Source organism: Lissotriton vulgaris, chromosome 4_1 (genome assembly GCF_964263255.1).
Source record: "Lissotriton vulgaris chromosome 4_1, aLisVul1.2, whole genome shotgun sequence".
In the NCBI taxonomy this organism is placed as follows: domain Eukaryota; kingdom Metazoa; phylum Chordata; class Amphibia; order Caudata; family Salamandridae; genus Lissotriton; species Lissotriton vulgaris.
In genome coordinates this window covers 1,071,554,899-1,071,575,319 of record NC_141691.1, presented here as the reverse complement: position 1 = coordinate 1,071,575,319, position 20,421 = coordinate 1,071,554,899, and the positions used below count along the sequence as shown (strand labels likewise).

General features: G+C 52.8%; 1 protein-coding gene across 1 annotated transcript in view; it reads left to right on the top strand.

Annotated features, from left to right (window-relative positions):
- Positions 1–20,421, top strand: part of DNAH5 (dynein axonemal heavy chain 5) — a 5,605,957-nt gene that overhangs the window by 5,287,473 nt on the left and 298,063 nt on the right. The window contains exon 64 of the mRNA XM_086967405.1: positions 3,223–3,468. Coding sequence (XP_086823531.1) covers positions 3,223–3,468 — 246 coding nt within the window. The remainder of the gene's footprint in view (positions 1–3,222; positions 3,469–20,421) is intronic.

Genomic DNA, 20,421 nt, shown 5'->3' with positions numbered 1-20,421 from the left:
CAGTCGTGTGTGGAGGCCGCTGTGCCGGAATATGAAGGAGTCATGGGTACTCCCTGGATACTGTGCGACAATGTCAGTGATGTATGTCTTAGCATTGCAGACCATCTGGATGTTGAGGGAGTGGTAGGACTTTCTGTTGCGGAACATATACTCCATGGCAGCTGGTGGGCAGATGGCGACGTGGGTACAGTCTATGCATCCGAGCACATGTGGAAAATGGGCTACATTGTAGAATTGTAGCTTGGTCATGTCCAATTCCTGTTGGCTGGCGGGGAATTTGATGTGACGGTGTAGCTGAGTGAGCCTGGCGTCAACAAAAGTGTGGAGGCAGCGTGACATGGTGGGCTGGGATATCCCCCCAGCAGCCGCTACTATCCCCTGGAAACTCCCGGAGGCCAGGAGGTGCAGGCTACACAATACCTGCACATGTGTAGGCACCGCATTGGTACGGCTTGTTGGGTGCTGCATCAGGGGGTCAAGGTCCTGTATTAGCTGCATTATCATTTCCCCATTCAGCCTGTATTTAGCATATATCTGCTCTCTGGTTTGGCCCAGCAAGGTGACCCGCTGGCGGAATATCCTGTCCTGGATCCTGCGTCTCCTCCATGCTAATCGCTGTAGCCTTCGACGCCTCACCACCATGTACATTCCTGGCATTGTGGGACTCCTAATGCTGCTGCTGATGATTGTCCTTATGTGTGATTGGTCAGGCCAGAACCTGTTGGTGATTGGACAACGGTTTTTTAAAAGTAATTTTTGCATGGCTTTTATGGTTACCACCTGCTTTGAGTTGTCCTTATTTTGCGCGGCGCAAAATGCGATTTTTGGGTTTTTCGCTATTAGCGATTTTTCTTGAATACCGATTGCGATTCTATAGCGAATTCGCTATTTCTTTCGCAGAATCCGTGGTTTCTCGCATTTTCCGATTCGCTAATGCTCACCTGCCGGGATTCTGCGAATATAATAGCGAATTTGCTATTCTGTGTTTGCGAATTCGCTTTTTTGATGTTGAATGCCGATTACGGAAATTGCGCCCGCAATTGCATTTTCGCATCGATTGCGGGCGCAATTTTACTTCATGAATCAGGCTGTTTCTCTCTCTATATATATATTTTTTTTTCACAAGAAGTGCCCTGTTTTGAAGATGCACTCACAGTAGATGTGTTCATCACGAACTTTCATTTCCAAAAACCGGCATTTTTCTTCCCAATAAATCTTGTAGCCGGACGCGTTTCAGAGCTCGTGCTCCTTTCTCAAAGGCATGCTGGCAGTTCACGAGTGCTTGACACACCCTCTCTTCTCCTCTGCACTTTAAATAGATAATTACCCTCCCGCGGGTCTCTCTGATTTACGCGTGTGCTGCATGGTGGGATTTGAAGCATGTGCAAAGTAATTCTCACCCTCCAGTGCGTTCCGTGATTTCTGCCACAATGAAAGCATATTAAAACAACTCTTTTAGCCCTCCAGTGGGCCTCAGAAATCAAATCCAGTTTGTATTTCAAAAACATCCACTGTGCTTTTCTTGCACGCTGAAAAGTTCAAAGCCTCAGCCCCGTATTTCTTTTGATGGTGGTGCAGTCTTCCACAGCCAGGCTGCCGTGTTAAATTGTTTTCCCAACAAGTGCCCCAAAAAGGACTCTGGAAAATGCATGGGAAGTTTGGTTGTGGGACTCCCTTTCTTTTCTCAGCCCCTGCTTGACGGATCACTCCAGAACTTTACAGGAAGACGCAGAGTTCTTTTTAGGCAGCGCCACCTCAAAAACCGCTGAACAGAATTACACCAAATTTGGCAGAAATCTAGGGGCATATTATCAAGGGGGGTTACCTCTGCTTTTTTGGCTTTTTGAAAGCCAAGAAAGCGGAGATAAGATTATCTCCCTATTACCTAGCTGTCGCTAACACCAGTTAGCGACAGCTAGTAGGAGATAGCGACCATCTTGGGCCCGCTTTGCATGTCAGTGATATTTATCACTAATGGCATGCAAAGTGGGCGTGCCAAGATGTTAGCGACTAGAAACAGTCGCTAACATCGCTATCTCCTATTACCAACTTTTGGAGATATTCGCCCTAAGCGCGAATATCTCCAAAAGCTAACACCTGCCCCTGAGCAGTTCTTAGCCATGTGGGTACAAAGATACAGCTTTGGGAAGAACGCAGGCCCAGGGAACCTGGTTGGCAGGGACCCAGGGCACATCAAGTCAGGTTGAATTAGATGTCAGGCAAAAAGTGGGGGGTAACTTGCAAAAAGGGACACTTTCCTACACAATTTCTATATTTTGTGTGCTCAGCTGTCATGCGTATGATAGTTTTTGTCTTTTAAAACTGCAGTATGGAGGAGTACAGTCCGTGCAATGCTTAGCTCAGCTGTATTTGTCTCACAAGTGCCCATGGGTCAAAAGTCACACCATAGCCAGTCATTCAGCCCGAGACATGTTGAATCCATGCTTAGTATGCCCATCTCTGTACCCATATCTTGTCATAGACCAAACCCTTCTCACTTCTACATTGCCTAACCAAAGTGAGGGGTGGTGATCCAAGCAATTTTCTCATGATTAAAATGCAATTAACTCTGCTCTGGGAATTTGTGATGGCCTTTTCATAAGAAAGATGAATATATCCTTTCAGTTTTAAACCCACATTCGATTTCTCAGTAGATTTTTCTCTACGGGTTCAAGCATCCAGTAAGTGACTCAGCTTAGGCTCTCCATAAGCATTCTCTCCTTGTGCTCTCACATACAAGTCACAACCTACCACCCAACAAAATGTATACACTAAGCTACACTGGGGAGGTGTAAGTGCTATGAGAATATCCAGACCTAGGAAAGCGGTGATACAGAGCCTAGGTGTGCTCTCTGTCCCATCTGCCGAGTACCTTCCTTGCATAAACTTAGTTTAATTTCTTCACAAGTGCCACAAACATAAAGCGGGAGAGCAGGGAAAATTAAATGGCAAACCTTCGATTTTAAGCGGTCCATATATGTAGTTGCTTTTTTAAATTATGGTTCTTTTAACAACAAACGGACTATTTCATTGACTTTGTTTACTTCTCTGTGATGTATGTATTTTATAAAGTTTTGCTACTCACACTGTAATTTTTAATATTGAGTTATGTTCCAAGACGATTTGTAGGCAAAACACATGATAAATCCTTGTCCATTCATGGATGCCAAATGAAAACAAGATAGACCATACAATAATTGTGTTTTTTTCTTTTTCTACTAGGCTCGTAAATACATAATGGATTCAATGGGTGGCAAGTATGCAGAAGGAGTTATCCTAGATTTGGAGAAGACATGGGAGGAATCTAACCCACGCACACCCCTAATCTGTTTTCTTTCCATGGGCTCAGATCCTACAGATTCCATAATTGCTCTTGGAAGGCGATTGAAGATTGAAACGCGTTGTGTTTCCATGGGTCAGGGGCAGGAAGTCCATGCTCGAAAACTTTTACAACAGACAATGGCACACGTAAGATTACACAAAAGCACTTTTTTAAATCTGAGTGAAAAGCCATTCTGTGAATAGACTTAACAGGGAGCTTTTGAAGTATCTCAACAAATCCTTATAAAAAAATTAAACCATATAATTAACTTAGGCCCTCCTTACTAGTGGCCTAATGTTAGTTGTGATATTTATCACACCCGTAATGATCTTATTCAGTATGTTATTTATCGGAAGAAATAAAAAGCACCTATTACGAATTTTCCTTCTAAAATTGGGCAAAATATTAGGACTTTGGTGCGTGGTGTACCAAAATCCACATTTCCAGGTAATTGCCAGGCATTTTTCTCCCTGTAAATTGCTGCATGTTTAACCTGCCGAAGTATAATTTGTTTTTTTAATCATACCTGATACACAAAGGTCAAAGTACTGTCCAACTCTTGTCAAGTTCAAGGTCCCTGTATATGTGAATCTTAGGAATGTATCGCAGCATCCCCTCATCAATACAGCCTCGACCATAGTGGTGTGCTAGATTTGTAGAGGAAGCCCTGATCTTTGGACTGGGTAAGAGTGGTCTGCTCAATTCAGACACTCTGTTCATCACCACCCCTTTTGTAAATCGATTTTGGCCACTATAGGTGTGGCAGGGTATACTCAGACATGAGTCCCTTTCTCACTGCTCCATCAGGATTCAAGCAAGCCGGGCCGAAGAGGCTGAAATGCCAGAAACCGGTCCCCGGTAGCTTGTCTCCTTTCTGGTAAAGAATTGGCTTGGTAGTTTAGTCTGCCCTGTTCCCATGATGCACTGGGCCAGGGACAGACTGATTTGCATATAGCCAGATTCTGAGCTGGGATGGGGCAGTGAGATAAATAACGGTGATGGATCAAGCCCTGATCTTTGGACTGGGTAAGAGTGGTCTGCTCAATTCAGACACTCTGTTCATCACCACCCCTTTTGTAAATCGATTTTGGCCACTATAGGTGTGGCAGGGTATACTCAGACATGAGTCCCTTTCTCACTGCTCCATCAGGATTCAAGCAAGCCGGGCCGAAGAGGCTGAAATGCCAGAAACCGGTCCCCGGTAGCTTGTCTCCTTTCTGGTAAAGAATTGGCTTGGTAGTTTAGTCTGCCCTGTTCCCATGATGCACTGGGCCAGGGACAGACTGATTTGCATATAGCCAGATTCTGAGCTGGGATGGGGCAGTGAGATAAATAACGGTGATGGATCAAGCCCTGATCTTTGGACTGGGTAAGAGTGGTCTGCTCAATTCAGACACTCTGTTCATCACCACCCCTTTTGTAAATCGATTTTGGCCACTATAGGTGTGGCAGGGTATACTCAGACATGAGTCCCTTTCTCACTGCTCCATCAGGATTCAAGCAAGCCGGGCCGAAGAGGCTGAAATGCCAGAAACCGGTCCCCGGTAGCTTGTCTCCTTTCTGGTAAAGAATTGGCTTGGTAGTTTAGTCTGCCCTGTTCCCATGATGCACTGGGCCAGGGACAGACTGATTTGCATATAGCCAGATTCTGAGCTGGGATGGGGCAGTGAGATAAATAACGGTGATGGATCAAGCCCTGATCTTTGGACTGGGTAAGAGTGGTCTGCTCAATTCAGACACTCTGTTCATCACCACCCCTTTTGTAAATCGATTTTGGCCACTATAGGTGTGGCAGGGTATACTCAGACATGAGTCCCTTTCTCACTGCTCCATCAGGATTCAAGCAAGCCGGGCCGAAGAGGCTGAAATGCCAGAAACCGGTCCCCGGTAGCTTGTCTCCTTTCTGGTAAAGAATTGGCTTGGTAGTTTAGTCTGCCCTGTTCCCATGATGCACTGGGCCAGGGACAGACTGATTTGCATATAGCCAGATTCTGAGCTGGGATGGGGCAGTGAGATAAATAACGGTGATGGATCAAGCCCTGATCTTTGGACTGGGTAAGAGTGGTCTGCTCAATTCAGACACTCTGTTCATCACCACCCCTTTTGTAAATCGATTTTGGCCACTATAGGTGTGGCAGGGTATACTCAGACATGAGTCCCTTTCTCACTGCTCCATCAGGATTCAAGCAAGCCGGGCCGAAGAGGCTGAAATGCCAGAAACCGGTCCCCGGTAGCTTGTCTCCTTTCTGGTAAAGAATTGGCTTGGTAGTTTAGTCTGCCCTGTTCCCATGATGCACTGGGCCAGGGACAGACTGATTTGCATATAGCCAGATTCTGAGCTGGGATGGGGCAGTGTTGGACAGGCCACATGAAGGGCCGCTCTCCCCCGGCCCAACCAGGCCCGAGTCCGGGCCCGCAAGTACCACACACCACCATTACACGTCCTCTGTCCCCTCAGGGACCCCTGCCCTTGAGCATGTCAACCTCGCGGGTCCGATCCACTGCCGGCCCACGCGCCCAGCCTGGGGCGCCATCTTGGACACTCCACCACGAGGCCGCCTGGCCCCCGATCGACCTCAACCCTGGGCCTGGCCCGGCCTCAGACATCCCGGCACCACCATCCACCCAGGAGGTGAGCGGGCTACTTGGCAAGTCAATGGGAGAAAGAGGTGTCGATGGCTCTCCCCCGCCAAGTGCCGCTCGCCCATCGCCTCCCCGGGCGCCGGCTCCACCCCCCTGCTGGGTGTCTGGACTCCCCCATCCCGGACCTCCCGACCTCCAAGTGCGAGGGTCCGGACATCAAAGCACGCCAGCCCTATAACTGGGGCAGCTCCAGAGCAGGAAGGCAGTTGTATCTTGGAGTCGAGAGACGTAAAGAGGAACTCATCCTGGACGGACTACTGGCGCTGCCATAGCTCTGTCCTGTGCACCATCGTCCTGCCTGTTGGCGCTGCCACAGCCGTCGTAACCTTCATCCTTCATCGTCGTCGGGATCTGCTGGCGTGGCCGCGGACCGTTGTAACCGTCATCTTCCACCGGGACCTGCAGGCTCCGCCGCGGACCGTCGTCCTTCCTTCATCCATCTCGGGACCTGCTTGGCTCCTCCACGGCCCGATCATCTAGAACGCCGAGCTCGAGGATTGAGAGCTATTTTGTACTCATTGGTAACTAAGACTGTCCCGCTACCCCTTTCCTAAACCAGAGACTAGAACCGAGGGGACCCCTGAGTCCAGACCTCCTTGTATCCATCCTCGTAACCTAAGAATTGCATATAAAGTCTCGTTAACCTTCAACCTTGTGTGGTGTCCGTCTGTGGGGGGGAAGTTACTTATCTGTACAGTCGTTGGAGACGGCTCTCCCTGGAGACCTCTCCCCGTAACCTCGGCCGACCCTCCCGGTCCGTCTAACATTGGTGGCCAGCGGCGCGATCCGAATCACCGCATAAACGTACAGAGAGGAGCTCACCCCACGACGAAGTCACAATGACCACGAAAGAGAGCGGATCAACCGAGAAATTCCAAATGGAGAAATTGGAGGAGTACAACCATCGTGAACTTAAACAATTCTGCATCGAACTGGGTATCGCTACCACCGGACTGAGTACCAAGGACGATTTTAAGCATGCCCTAGAATCTTGGGCAGAAACCGGGGCTGCCGGAACCCCTGATCAAAGCACCGTAGAAAAAACGACCACGGCCCCGGAAGGGCAAAGAACGGGTCTCTCGCAAGGCGAGATCCAGGAAAGAGAAAGGACCCGACTACACGAACTAGAAATGGCCCGACTTAAAATGGACGTTGAACTTAAGTTGGCCGAACAAAAAATCAACTTAGAGCACCTGCGTCTCCGAGAAGAAAGAGAGGAGAAACAGAGACAAAGGGAGCTCGAGGAAAAAAAACTAGCGTACGAACACGAACGAAACTTAGCCGAGATCAACCTACGCAAGCAGAATAAAGAAGCAGGGGTACCCGAGCGACCCCCCACCTCAGGGGCCACAGACAAAAAGGTACACATCCCCAAGGATGTTGTCCGAGAATACTTCAGAGAGGACGACATCCAGCAATGGTTTAAAGCCTATGAAATCGCTATGACTGCACACCGGATCGATAGAAGCGACTGGGGAGCCGGTCTCTGGGGAAGATTCCTCAATGAGGGCCGCGACACCCTACTACAGCTCCCGGACCACCAGATGACCTCCTACGACCATATGAAAGCGGCCCTCCTCACCCGCTATGGTCTCACACCCGAGATGTACCGTCAGAGGTTCCGAGACTGCACCCGCATCCCGGGTACAACTTGGGTGGACTATGTAACATACTTTAGCCGAGCCTTCGAGGGCTGGATCCGAGGAAGCAACGTCACGACCTACGAGCAACTATTTAACCTGATGGTATGGGAGCATCTGTCGAACAATTGCTTCATTGAACTCCGCCAACACCTCCTCGACAGCAAGTTAACGGATCCCCGGCAGCTCGCAGCCGAAGCTGACCGGTGGGAGATCACCAGAGTGGGCCGGAATGGGTCCTACGAACAGAACCGGAACAACAATGGTCAGCACCGACCCAGAGGAGGAGGAGGGGGCCAAGGGCGAGGAAGAGACAACGCCCCGGTCGCCCCCGCTACCAACACCACCCCCCCGGCCAACCGGGGCAGCACCCCAGCGCGACCGGGATACAGAGCCAATGTCACGTGTCACCGATGTCAACGAGTCGGCCACTATGCGAACGACCCAAACTGCCCGCAGTACCAGAGCCCAAAACCCCGCCAAGTGGCCGCTGCAGCCCTAGGAGAAGAACAGATCTCCGAGGAACAGGAAGAGTACGAACAAGAGCATCAAGAGTGGGAGCCAGCCGCCATGACTCTAGCCTGCTTAGGGGGGAAAGACATGGTCCCGCGGGTCCCCCTACCCGCTAACACCCAGAAGTACAGCCAATGGGTGAGCATCAATGGACACCAGGCCGAAGCCCTTCGTGACACCGGGGCCAGTGTAACAGCCGTCCGCTGTCACCTGGTGGCCCCAGAACAGTATCTACCGAACATTCTCTGCCCTGTACGATCAGCCGATAACTCGGAGAGCCTGTGTCGGATGGCCTGCGTCCCCTTCGAATGGGGGGGGGTCTCCGGCATGTTGAAAGTGACGGTCCGAGACGATGCCCCCGTAGACTGCCTCCTGGGCAATGACCTGGAAAGCTCTCCGTGGGCCGCCGTGGAGCGAAAGGAACACCTGGGGATGTTGGGCGTCCCCGACTGGGCGTGCGTCACCACCCGTTCCATGGCCGCCCGTGCCAACCACCAGCCAGAAGAACCCGAATGGCCGGCGCCACCGCCTCCGGTTGCCCCGGCCGAAAACACCGACCGTAACATTCCCGCCGAACCAGCTCAACCCACCGACCTCGCTAACCTCGACCAGTGGCCTCAAGAAGCGGGGCCCACGCAAGAACAATTTCGCAAAGAACAGAAGACCTGTCCCTCCCTCGAGGGACTCCGCCAGCAAGCGCTCGCCCAAAGCGCAGGGGATACCCCCGGAACTCATTGGGTCTACTGGGACAATGATCTGCTGTACAGCGAGCAAAGAATCGCCGAGCTGGGGAGCAACCGAGTACTAGTGGTACCCCTCCGTTTCAGAGACTTCCTGTTAAACCTGGCCCACGATGTCCCCCTGGCAGGACATCTGGGACAAGATAAAACCTACAGTCGCCTAGTGACCCACTTCTTCTGGCCCAAAATGAGAAACGATGTGCACCAGCATTGCCGATCTTGCCCCACGTGCCAAGCCAGTGGGAAGAGCGGCCGCAAACTAAAGGCTCCCCTGCAACCTTTTCCCGTGGTCACTACCCCGTTTGAGAGAGTCGGAATAGACATTGTGGGGCCCTTGGACCCCCGCACAAAACAAGGCCATCGATTCATCCTGGTGCTAGTGGACCACGCCACCCGCTACCCTGAGGCTGTTCCTCTGCGAACTGTGACAGCCCCGGTGGTTGGCCGGGCTCTGATGGGGATCTTCTCCCGTGTGGGCTTCCCCCGAGAAGTCGTCAGCGACAGAGGCACGAACTTTATTTCCAAATACATGAAGTCCCTCTGGCAACAGTGCGGGGTCACCTACAGATTCACAACCCCCTATCACCCTCAAGGGAACGGACTCGTTGAGCGGTTCAACCGCACGCTAAAGGGAATGATCGGGGGGTTGGAAGAGCCCCTCCGTCGCCAGTGGGATGTGCTGCTGCCGTGCCTCCTCTTCGCATATCGAGAAGTCCCCCAGAAATCCCTGGGCTTCAGCCCATTTGAACTGCTATATGGACACCCAGTGCGAGGGCCGCTCAGTCTCGTCAAAGAAGGCTGGGAGATGCCTCCGCTAAAGAACCCTCCAGATGTCTTCCGGTACCTCCTCACCCTCCGCAACCAGACCCGGCGGTTCAGAGAACTAGCGAAGGCCAACCTAGAGGCCAGTCAAGAGGACATGAAAAAATGGTATGACCAGAATGCCTCATCCATTGAATTCGAACCTGGCCAACAGGTATGGGTGATGTCCCCCACTGAGCCATGCGCCCTGCAAGACAAATGGACAGGGCCCTTCAAAGTAATAGAGCGCAAGGGGCCTGCCACTTATCTCATCGACATGGAATCCTCCCGGAACCCTCTCCGGGTCCTCCACGCTAACAGACTAAAGCCCCACTTTGTGCGAACAGAGCTCAGCCTCCTGATGGCCACAGACACTGGGGTTGAAGAAGACTCCGAGCCTCTCCCTGACCTCCTACGGACTCAAGAGCAAGACGGCTCCGTGGATGGGGTCCGGCTCTCAGAGGCCCTCACCAGAGAACAACGCCAGGAGTGTCAAGCCCTCCTATCACAGTTCGCCAGCCTGTTCTCCCTCACCCCGGGTGTCACTTCCTGGTGTGTGCACGATGTGGATACCGGGGACAGCCCCCCTATCCGCCACCGGGCCTACCGCGTGCCAGACCGGGTACGGGCCTGCATCCAGGAAGAAATAGCCAAGATGCTCACGATCGGGGTCATCGAGCCCTCAGACAGTCCCTGGGCCAGCCCTGTCGTATTGGTCCCCAAAGCAGCTGCCCCCGGCACCACACCCGAACTCCGGTTCTGCGTCGACTACCGGGGCTTGAATGCGGTCACCAGAACGGACGCGCACCCCATCCCCCGGGCAGATGAACTAGTCGACCGAATGGGAGCTGCCCGCTACCTCAGCATCTTCGACTTGACAGCAGGCTATTGGCAGATCGGCCTCACACCCCGGGCGCAAGAACGTTCTGCCTTCTCCACCCCCGATGGCCATTACCATTTCACGGTCATGCCCTTCGGCATGAAGAATGCCCCAGCAACATTCCAACGGCTCGTCAATCAAGTCCTGGCGGGGCTCGAAGGATTCAGCGCCGCCTACCTAGACGACATCGCTGTATACAGCCACCATTGGACCGAGCACCTCCACCACCTCCGAGCAGTGCTGCAAGCCCTTCAGCGAGCTGGCCTCACGATCAAGGCCAGCAAGTGTCAAATTGGGCAAGGGTCTGTAACCTACCTCGGACACCAGGTGGGAAGCGGCCTAGTGGCCCCGCTACAGCTGAAAATTGCCGCCATCCAGGCCTGGCAGCCCCCCATCACCCAAACCGAGGTACGAGCCTTCCTGGGCCTCACGGGCTACTACCGAAGGTTCGTAAAAGACTATGGTACCATAGTGGGGCCCCTCACAGAACTCACGTCAAAGAACCAGCCCAAGAAAGTCACCTGGACCCCAGAGTGTCAAACTGCATTTGAACAATTAAAGGCCGCCATGTGTTCCGCCCCTGTGCTCCAGGCCCCAGACTACAGCCGGGAGTTCGTCGTCCAGACGGACGCCTCCGACCAGGGCATTGGGGCAGTCCTGTCTCAAGTGAACACCGAAGGCCTTGATCAACCGGTGGCCTTCATCAGCCGGAGACTCCTACCACGGGAGCAACGCTGGAGCACCATAGAGAGGGAAGCCTTCGCTGTGGTATGGGCCCTCAAGAAGCTCCGGCCCTACCTTTTCGGCACCCACTTTCGGGTGCAGACCGACCACCGACCCCTGCAATGGCTGATGCATATGCGGGGGGAGAACCCAAAGTTGCTACGCTGGTCCATCTCCTTGCAAGGTATGGACTTCACAGTCGAACACCGGCCTGGGCCAGATCACGCCAACGCGGATGGCCTGTCCCGGTTTTTCCGCCTCGACGAGGAGAGTCCCCAAGAGGATGGGTAACTCTCCCCGCCTTCAGCTGGGGGGGACGCATGTTGGACAGGCCACATGAAGGGCCGCTCTCCCCCGGCCCAACCAGGCCCGAGTCCGGGCCCGCAAGTACCACACACCACCATTACACGTCCTCTGTCCCCTCAGGGACCCCTGCCCTCGAGCATGTCAACCTCGCGGGTCCGATCCACTGCCGGCCCACGCGCCCAGCCTGGGGCGCCATCTTGGACACTCCACCACGAGGCCGCCTGGCCCCCGATCGACCTCAACCCTGGGCCTGGCCCGGCCTCAGACATCCCGGCACCACCATCCACCCAGGAGGTGAGCGGGCTACTTGGCAAGTCAATGGGAGAAAGAGGTGTCGATGGCTCTTCCCCGCCAAGTGCCGCTCGCCCATCGCCTCCCCGGGCGCCGGCTCCACCCCCCTGCTGGGTGTCTGGACTCCCCCATCCCGGACCTCCCGACCTCCAAGTGCGAGGGTCCGGACATCAAAGCACGCCAGCCCTATAACTGGGGCAGCTCCAGAGCAGGAAGGCAGTTGTATCTTGGAGTCGAGAGACGTAAAGAGGAACTCATCCTGGACGGACTACTGGCGCTGCCATAGCTCTGTCCTGTGCACCATCGTCCTGCCTGTTGGCGCTGCCACAGCCGTCGTAACCTTCATCCTTCATCGTCGTCGGGATCTGCTGGCGTGGCCGCGGACCGTTGTAACCGTCATCTTCCACCGGGACCTGCAGGCTCCGCCGCGGACCGTCGTCCTTCCTTCATCCATCTCGGGACCTGCTTGGCTCCTCCACGGCCCGATCATCTAGAACGCCGAGCTCGAGGATTGAGAGCTATTTTGTACTCATTGGTAACTAAGACTGTCCCGCTACCCCTTTCCTAAACCAGAGACTAGAACCGAGGGGACCCCTGAGTCCAGACCTCCTTGTATCCATCCTCGTAACCTAAGAATTGCATATAAAGTCTCGTTAACCTTCAACCTTGTGTGGTGTCCGTCTGTGGGGGGGAAGTTACTTATCTGTACAGTCGTTGGAGACGGCTCTCCCTGGAGACCTCTCCCCGTAACCTCGGCCGACCCTCCCGGTCCGTCTAACAGGCAGTGAGATAAATAACGGTGATGGATCAAGCCCTGATCTTTGGACTGGGTAAGAGTGGTCTGCTCAATTCAGACACTCTGTTCATCACCACCCCTTTTGTAAATCGATTTTGGCCACTATAGGTGTGGCAGGGTATACTCAGACATGAGTCCCTTTCTCACTGCTCCATCAGGATTCAAGCAAGCCGGGCCGAAGAGGCTGAAATGCCAGAAACCGGTCCCCGGTAGCTTGTCTCCTTTCTGGTAAAGAATTGGCTTGGTAGTTTAGTCTGCCCTGTTCCCATGATGCACTGGGCCAGGGACAGACTGATTTGCATATAGCCAGATTCTGAGCTGGGATGGGGCAGTGAGATAAATAACGGTGATGGATCAAGCCCTGATCTTTGGACTGGGTAAGAGTGGTCTGCTCAATTCAGACACTCTGTTCATCACCACCCCTTTTGTAAATCGATTTTGGCCACTATAGGTGTGGCAGGGTATACTCAGACATGAGTCCCTTTCTCACTGCTCCATCAGGATTCAAGCAAGCCGGGCCGAAGAGGCTGAAATGCCAGAAACCGGTCCCCGGTAGCTTGTCTCCTTTCTGGTAAAGAATTGGCTTGGTAGTTTAGTCTGCCCTGTTCCCATGATGCACTGGGCCAGGGACAGACTGATTTGCATATAGCCAGATTCTGAGCTGGGATGGGGCAGTGAGATAAATAACGGTGATGGATCAAGCCCTGATCTTTGGACTGGGTAAGAGTGGTCTGCTCAATTCAGACACTCTGTTCATCACCACCCCTTTTGTAAATCGATTTTGGCCACTATAGGTGTGGCAGGGTATACTCAGACATGAGTCCCTTTCTCACTGCTCCATCAGGATTCAAGCAAGCCGGGCCGAAGAGGCTGAAATGCCAGAAACCGGTCCCCGGTAGCTTGTCTCCTTTCTGGTAAAGAATTGGCTTAGTAGTTTAGTCTGCCCTGTTCCCATGATGCACTGGGCCAGGGACAGACTGATTTGCATATAGCCAGATTCTGAGCTGGGATGGGGCAGTGAGATAAATAACGGTGATGGATCAAGCCCTGATCTTTGGACTGGGTAAGAGTGGTCTGCTCAATTCAGACACTCTGTTCATCACCACCCCTTTTGTAAATCGATTTTGGCCACTATAGGTGTGGCAGGGTATACTCAGACATGAGTCCCTTTCTCACTGCTCCATCAGGATTCAAGCAAGCCGGGCCGAAGAGGCTGAAATGCCAGAAACCGGTCCCCGGTAGCTTGTCTCCTTTCTGGTAAAGAATTGGCTTGGTAGTTTAGTCTGCCCTGTTCCCATGATGCACTGGGCCAGGGACAGACTGATTTGCATATAGCCAGATTCTGAGCTGGGATGGGGCAGTGAGATAAATAACGGTGATGGATCAAGCCCTGATCTTTGGACTGGGTAAGAGTGGTCTGCTCAATTCAGACACTCTGTTCATCACCACCCCTTTTGTAAATCGATTTTGGCCACTATAGGTGTGGCAGGGTAATACTCAGACATGAGTCCCTTTCTCACTGCTCCATCAGGATTCAAGCAAGCCGGGCCGAAGAGGCTGAAATGCCAGAAACCGGTCCCCGGTAGCTTGTCTCCTTTCTGGTAAAGAATTGGCTTGGTAGTTTAGTCTGCCCTGTTCCCATGATGCACTGGGCCTGGGACAGACTGATTTGCATATAGCCAGATTCTGAGCTGGGATGGGGCAGTGAGATAAATAACGGTGATGGATCAAGCCCTGATCTTTGGACTGGGTAAGAGTGGTCTGCTCAATTCAGACACTCTGTTCATCACCACCCCTTTTGTAAATAGATTTGTAGAGGAAGGCATATGGGGCCCCATTTTCTACCATTCAATTTTGTGATTGGCAAATTGCGTCGAATTGCGGCTCCCAATTCGCGACTCGTAAAAGTGAATGTACAACAGTGTCTCAGGGCCAGATATACGACGCTTGAATTTAGCGAGTCAAAAATTGAGACTCTCAATTTGCGACTCGCTGAATGCAATGTACAACAGTGTCTCAGACACTGATTGCGATTCCCATGAATTGCATGCCTCATCAATATTCGGAGTCACAAACGCTATTTTGCAAGTCAGTGAATCGCAGAATAGCGTCTGTTCATGCCAGGACCCTATTCTGAGGTCGCAAACTGGCCTATCTCCGTGTGTGACCGCAAAAAACGGTTGTACATCTGGCCCATGGGATCCAGAAATCCCTTTAGCATTGCCTGACCTTTCTGCATGATATTACTCCGGAAAAATCTCGGCAACTCACAGATGTTGTGCAAGGATAACCTAATGAGGAAATTGTCATAACACAACATGGTGCAATTCAATGACTGTACCCTTTCTAGGAGACAAGCTACAATCGAAACTACTTTGTGAAACGCAGCTGGATTAAGCCTAGGAAGCATTAGTCCTAAATTCACTATCATAAAACTAAAAGAGTCAAGACTGTAAAGTGGCACTAGGGCCCAGAGGTGAGGTTTAGCACATTGCGGCAATGCACTGCAATAATTTGATACGCACATTTGGTCACTGTGTCGGCGAAGGCCACAAGCTACCTTACGCCCCTTTATTTATCTCCTCGGGCTCATCCTCCCAGAGGGTGTCGTCATGAGGTGCGACCTAGAAAATAGAGACCGGGTGGCTCTCTAGATCCCTCCCATTCTTTATAGTGTTCAGAATGGATAGCCTTTGGGGATACTGCATCTGACACAGGAAGTCTTGTAACTTTTTGCTGGGTGCAGGGTTTGGCCGAAGACCATACTTCTGACTCCGGCAGATGTTTCTGAGTTCCTACCTTGCCTGATAGTCTCCTGGAAAATGTTCAAGGTCAGTCGCTGGGGAGTACTCTATATCTGGTGATGCCACTCTCCAGTTCACTGCCACCCCAGTTGGTGTTGGCGGAATAATATTGTTGTGCATTCCGTCTGGCCTCTCATCTTCTCCTTCCCCGTTTTCTGGGACGCTTGTTACTTTTTCAAACACAAGATATTTCTTGTGACTGTTCGGTGGACTATCTGGGCAGTGACCATTATACCATCCATCTCAGTTACTGTCTATAACTCCGGCTCATAGGGGGTCTTGAACTTCTACTCTGGGTATCTGTCCTTGACTATTACGGTTTATCCAGTTTGCATTGTTGGGTTTTATATCCTGTGGCGGATGCTGGCCTTCCGCTTTGTAAGTGTCCACTTGACCTGAGTAGCCTCAATATCAATGTCCTCAGGCCGCCATTCAGGAGTAACTGGGATACTGTCTCAAGCAGGTTTCCTGAATACCAGGTGAGCCAGTGCACAATTGGTCATGCTGTGTCGAGTCTGTTGGTAAGCATTTAAAAACTTGTGTAGACATGTCTCCGCATTCTCCCTTTTTTTCTCCCAGAGTTTTATATAGGGAGAATTTGACCCAAAGTTATCAGGTGTAAGAGCGCTTTACATGAGCACCAGTTGCGTTACACAAGGACACATTCATAATTATTTTCGTTTGTAAGGCACAGGAGATTAGGTGTGTTGGACTTGGCCCGCAGGGCAGGTTCACCCCTAGACTTTTTGCCTTATTTGTGACCCTGTGTCAGTGATTTTTGGGTCTCTGCGCACTTTCCCCTGAGTCCCAGAGTGAAAGTGCGTGTGTGTAGTATGGCTGGCCTGCCCTCCCATAGGAATGCATGGGGAATGTGTGTGTCCCTGGTAGTTCCTGATGCGTGGGGAGTGCAGGCTCGAGTTTAGTATGTATAAACTTGTGAGAGTGAATGCTGCAAGATGGTGTCTGCGGCATGTGTGTGTCTAGTTGGGAAGTGCTACTTCTGGACATTGAGATATGTGTGCAGTGAGGGTGCTGGAGCGTGATTGGCTGGAGCTGGCTGGCATGCCAGGCTCCAGGAAGTCTGGATGGGACTGCCCGAGGGATGTGTGGGAGGAGTGTACCTGTGTCCTGGATGGGCTGGGTTTTCCCCACACAATGCTGGCTCCGCCCCCCTGTGGTGTGTCTAATGACCCTAGCCTCCCCAGTGAAAGGAATCGGTGGTTGGGCCATCAAGAGTGCTCCAGAACCAGCTGCAACTGGTTTTTCTCCCACCCTGCACCTTGAAACAAAGGATTTGTTAGTATAAGAAGGGGCTGTGTCCCCTTGGAAAATGTTCTACTTTTGAATCCTGCCAGAGGGGGCTTGTGCCGCTGCTGGGGCCAGAAGGACCGCCACTTGGGGAGTCTCCCTGCCTGGAGACCCAGTGTGCTGGCTCTGGCCCAGCCTTGCCCCCCCTGCCTGCCTCCAGCCCTGCTGGAGCCCTGTCCTGTCCTCCAGTGCTGGGGAGCACTGAGGACTTCTTGCCTGAGAGCGCTGCTCTCTGCCCTTCAGCGCTGGGAGCGCTGAGATCGCCTGCCTAGCGCTTGAAAACGCTGGATTTGGCCCGAGCGCTGTGAGCGCTGTATTTTTCCCACCCCGTGTGGTGACTTGACGGCGCGGGTGCCACCCCGCTCATTGCCGTATTGTTTTGCCCGGTTTTTGGTTTGATCTACGAGGGAGCCCACTCCTCGGATCATCTGGGAGCCCGCCTGCCTGCCTAAAACGAGCCGCCGCGCTGCCCGCGGCGACCCGGAAGTAGTGAGGAGGCCCGGCCAATCACAGCGCGGCCCAGGAAAGGCCGACCGGAAGTCCCGCCTCCATCGCCGAGCCGCGAGAGAGCCTGCCGAGGCTCCCCGAGTGGAGAGGAGAGCCCCGGGACCAGCGGGAGAGACCCGCCGTCGCAGGAGAGCCCAGCGCGAACCCGGTGAGTGCAGGTGCCTGCAGAGGAGGGGGGGAGCGTCGGGACACATTGCCGGTGTCCGCCCCGCCCCCTCTCTGTAGCGCGACCTCGCGCCGGTAGATGTTAAGAGCCCAGAGAGGCTGGGGGGCATTGCGTGTTGTAGAGCTAAGAGAGGCTCCAACGACCGGCGCATTTCTTGTTTGGTGAGCCAGAGAGGCTCGCGAGCACATTTACTATGAGCCCAGAGAGGCTCTGAGGGGCATTTCGTCCGTGAGCCTGCGAGGCTCTTGAGGAGCATTTGTCTGTAATCCGGGTCCCCAGAGCGAGGGACCCCCCAGCCCAGCGAGGCTGCACCTGTTCGTTGCTGGAGCCCTGAGAGGCTCAGCAGCCCCCCCTTACTGGTGAGAGAGCCTAAGAGGGGCTCACCAGTGCCACAGTGGTGGTTCTTTGAGCCCAGAGAGGCTCCAACGTTGCCCTAACTTTCCCTGCTCCAGTTGCCCAGCACTTTGTGGGCAACTGCCACGTTTAGGCCCTGACATTGGGACACCGGGACAGTCACAGGTGGTGACTTGTGAGTTTGGGGCAATTGTTATTGATTCTGCACCTCTGAATGTATGGTTTATGCGTCAGGTGCTTTTACACCTCTGAATGTTACGGCATCATGTGTTTTGCTTTTACACCCCTACAGGTAGTGTGACATGTAGGTGGTTGTTTTCTCCCTAGTACAGGTGGTGCTAGAGAGGTCCTGTTACCAGTGATTACTGGTTGTATGCTCTACTTTTATATTGTGTGCTACAAGTGCTATTTTTGAAAGTATTATTTCTAAAAGTGCTGATACCCTTGACAGTGGTCCAAGTGGCCCTGTCCTGTACAAATATCCCTTGTAAATTCCGCCCGTGCCTGTTGGCACAGTGTAATAAGATGTGTGTTTTATCTGATGTATATTTATTATAATACAAAGGCTATTTTCATATAACCTTGTGTGGAGTTTTCCTTTGTGGTGGGCCTTTGGTTGTTGTTGCTGGGGTGCGTGCGCAAATGCTTAACTTACATCGCCTCCAAGTTTAGCCTTGACTGCTCGCGCCACGTAACCTAGAGGGCGAGTGGGGGTTGCCTTGGTGTGTGACTCCCTTGCCCTGACACCTAGAACTGGCGATCCCTGACTGACCTCGACGCGAGTCTTGGCCGGCCAGTGTCCCGGTTCTAACATTGGCGGCAAGCGGTGGGATAAGGATTTGTGTTTGCGTTGTACCACAGTGGCAACTGGCCACTACAAAGCTCTGCATTTTAGATGACCACATTTTTGGGGATTATTGTGTTTTGGTGAAGTTCCATTATTGCTTCTCCTGAAGAGTGTAATTTGATAATTGTGTTCAGTACATTTGTCCCCCGCCCTGCTTCCAGAGTTTGGTACCTGTGTCACATGTGGTCAGGTTGAGAAGTCAGGGGTGGTAGAAACTGCCTTACCGATCCGAGGGGAGGGTGTGTGTGGATGAATGGTGTGTTTTCCTGGACGCATGAGTGAGTTCTTTTTTAAGGAGAGTGTGGAAGTTTTGGAATTGTGTACTTTTACTTCAGATTGCTAGGTCCCTTGTGTTGCACGTGTCTGTGAGCATCCTGTCAAGATGGAATCTCCTTTTAACCTGTGTGGCCTGTCTAAGTACAGTGTGCATGAGTTGGTACGGTTATGTAAGGAGAGAGACATCCCAGTGAGTGAGTCAGACACCCAGTCCAAGCTTAGGGATAACATGATCCTGTGGCAGAAGAGTGACTGGGAGCGTGAGCACAGTGAGAGGGAGAGGGCCCGGACCGCACACCATGAGGGTGGTGGGTCTGAGGGGAGCCCTGAAGAGTCTGATGTGGAGAGTGAGTTTGACAGTGAATGGGCGCCAGCAGAGAGCGAGTACCCCCTAGATAGGGAGTCACTTGCTGGGTCCCGTGTCAGATGTAGCCCCCCATCCCTTTCCCTGTCCCCAGAAGAGTGGGTGGATAGGAGAGAAGAGAGGGAGCACCAGCTGGCCATGGAGAAGCTCAGGTTAGAGCATGCCTGGAAGATGGCGCAGCTGGGTGTGAATGAGCGGATTGCAGAGGCTGAGAGGGCCTTGGCCAGGGAGAAGATAGCCCTAGAGTGTAGGTTATCCCCTGACTGCAGTCTTAATTTTCTGGATCCCCCAGGGAGGGTGGAGTCCAGTGGTGGCAGCTATGTAGAGCCCAGTGCGAGCAGTCCCACTCCCAGTTCCCCCAGTCTGGTACCTGTTTCCCCAGAGGAGGAGTTAAGGTTGAAATTCAGGGGCAGTAGGAAGCTGTCTCACCAGTCGTGGGAGGAGTTTGAGGATGAATGTTGTGGGACACTGTTTGATTGGGTAAAGGTTAACACGAGAGATGATTTTGATGTCTTGTTTGATCTGATTGTCAAGGAGCACCTGCTCAGTTGTTGTTCTCCAGGGTTGCGCACACACCTGTTGGGGTGTGGATTGTCTGAGGCATGTGAGCTTGCAGAGGAAGCGGACCGCTGGGAGAGTGCGAGAGGTTCTGTACAGTCATTAGAGAGTGAGTCCAACAGCAGTGGTACAGGGAGCTTCCAGCCCAGCGTGGTGGAAGAGGCTCAGTGTAGCCCAGCTAGGTCCCAGTATAGTGAGAAGAGTGAAGGGGCTGACTGCCTGGCTCAGTGGAGCAGGAGTCAGGGGGTGGCTGAGAGCACCCAGAGGCCCGAAGCCCTGTCTCAGAACTTGGGTGGTTTCTTGAGGGAACACCAGGTTGGGGACCTAGGCTGTCCTGTTAGTACACTTGAGGAGGACCTCCTAGTGTCTAGGGAACCTGGAGTGTCTGTAACCAGAACTCCAGGGGTTCCAGTGTCCGGCAGTGTCGCTCCAGTTGGGAGGGCACAGAAGTCCGAAGCGAGGAGTGATTGGGGGACGAGTTTCCCAGTGGATGCACCAGTGGACCAGAGACTAGCCAGTTGGGCTAGGTCTTGGGTGGACCCGGGTGGCGCCACTTCTGGTCTGGGGGATCTTTGCGCCCTG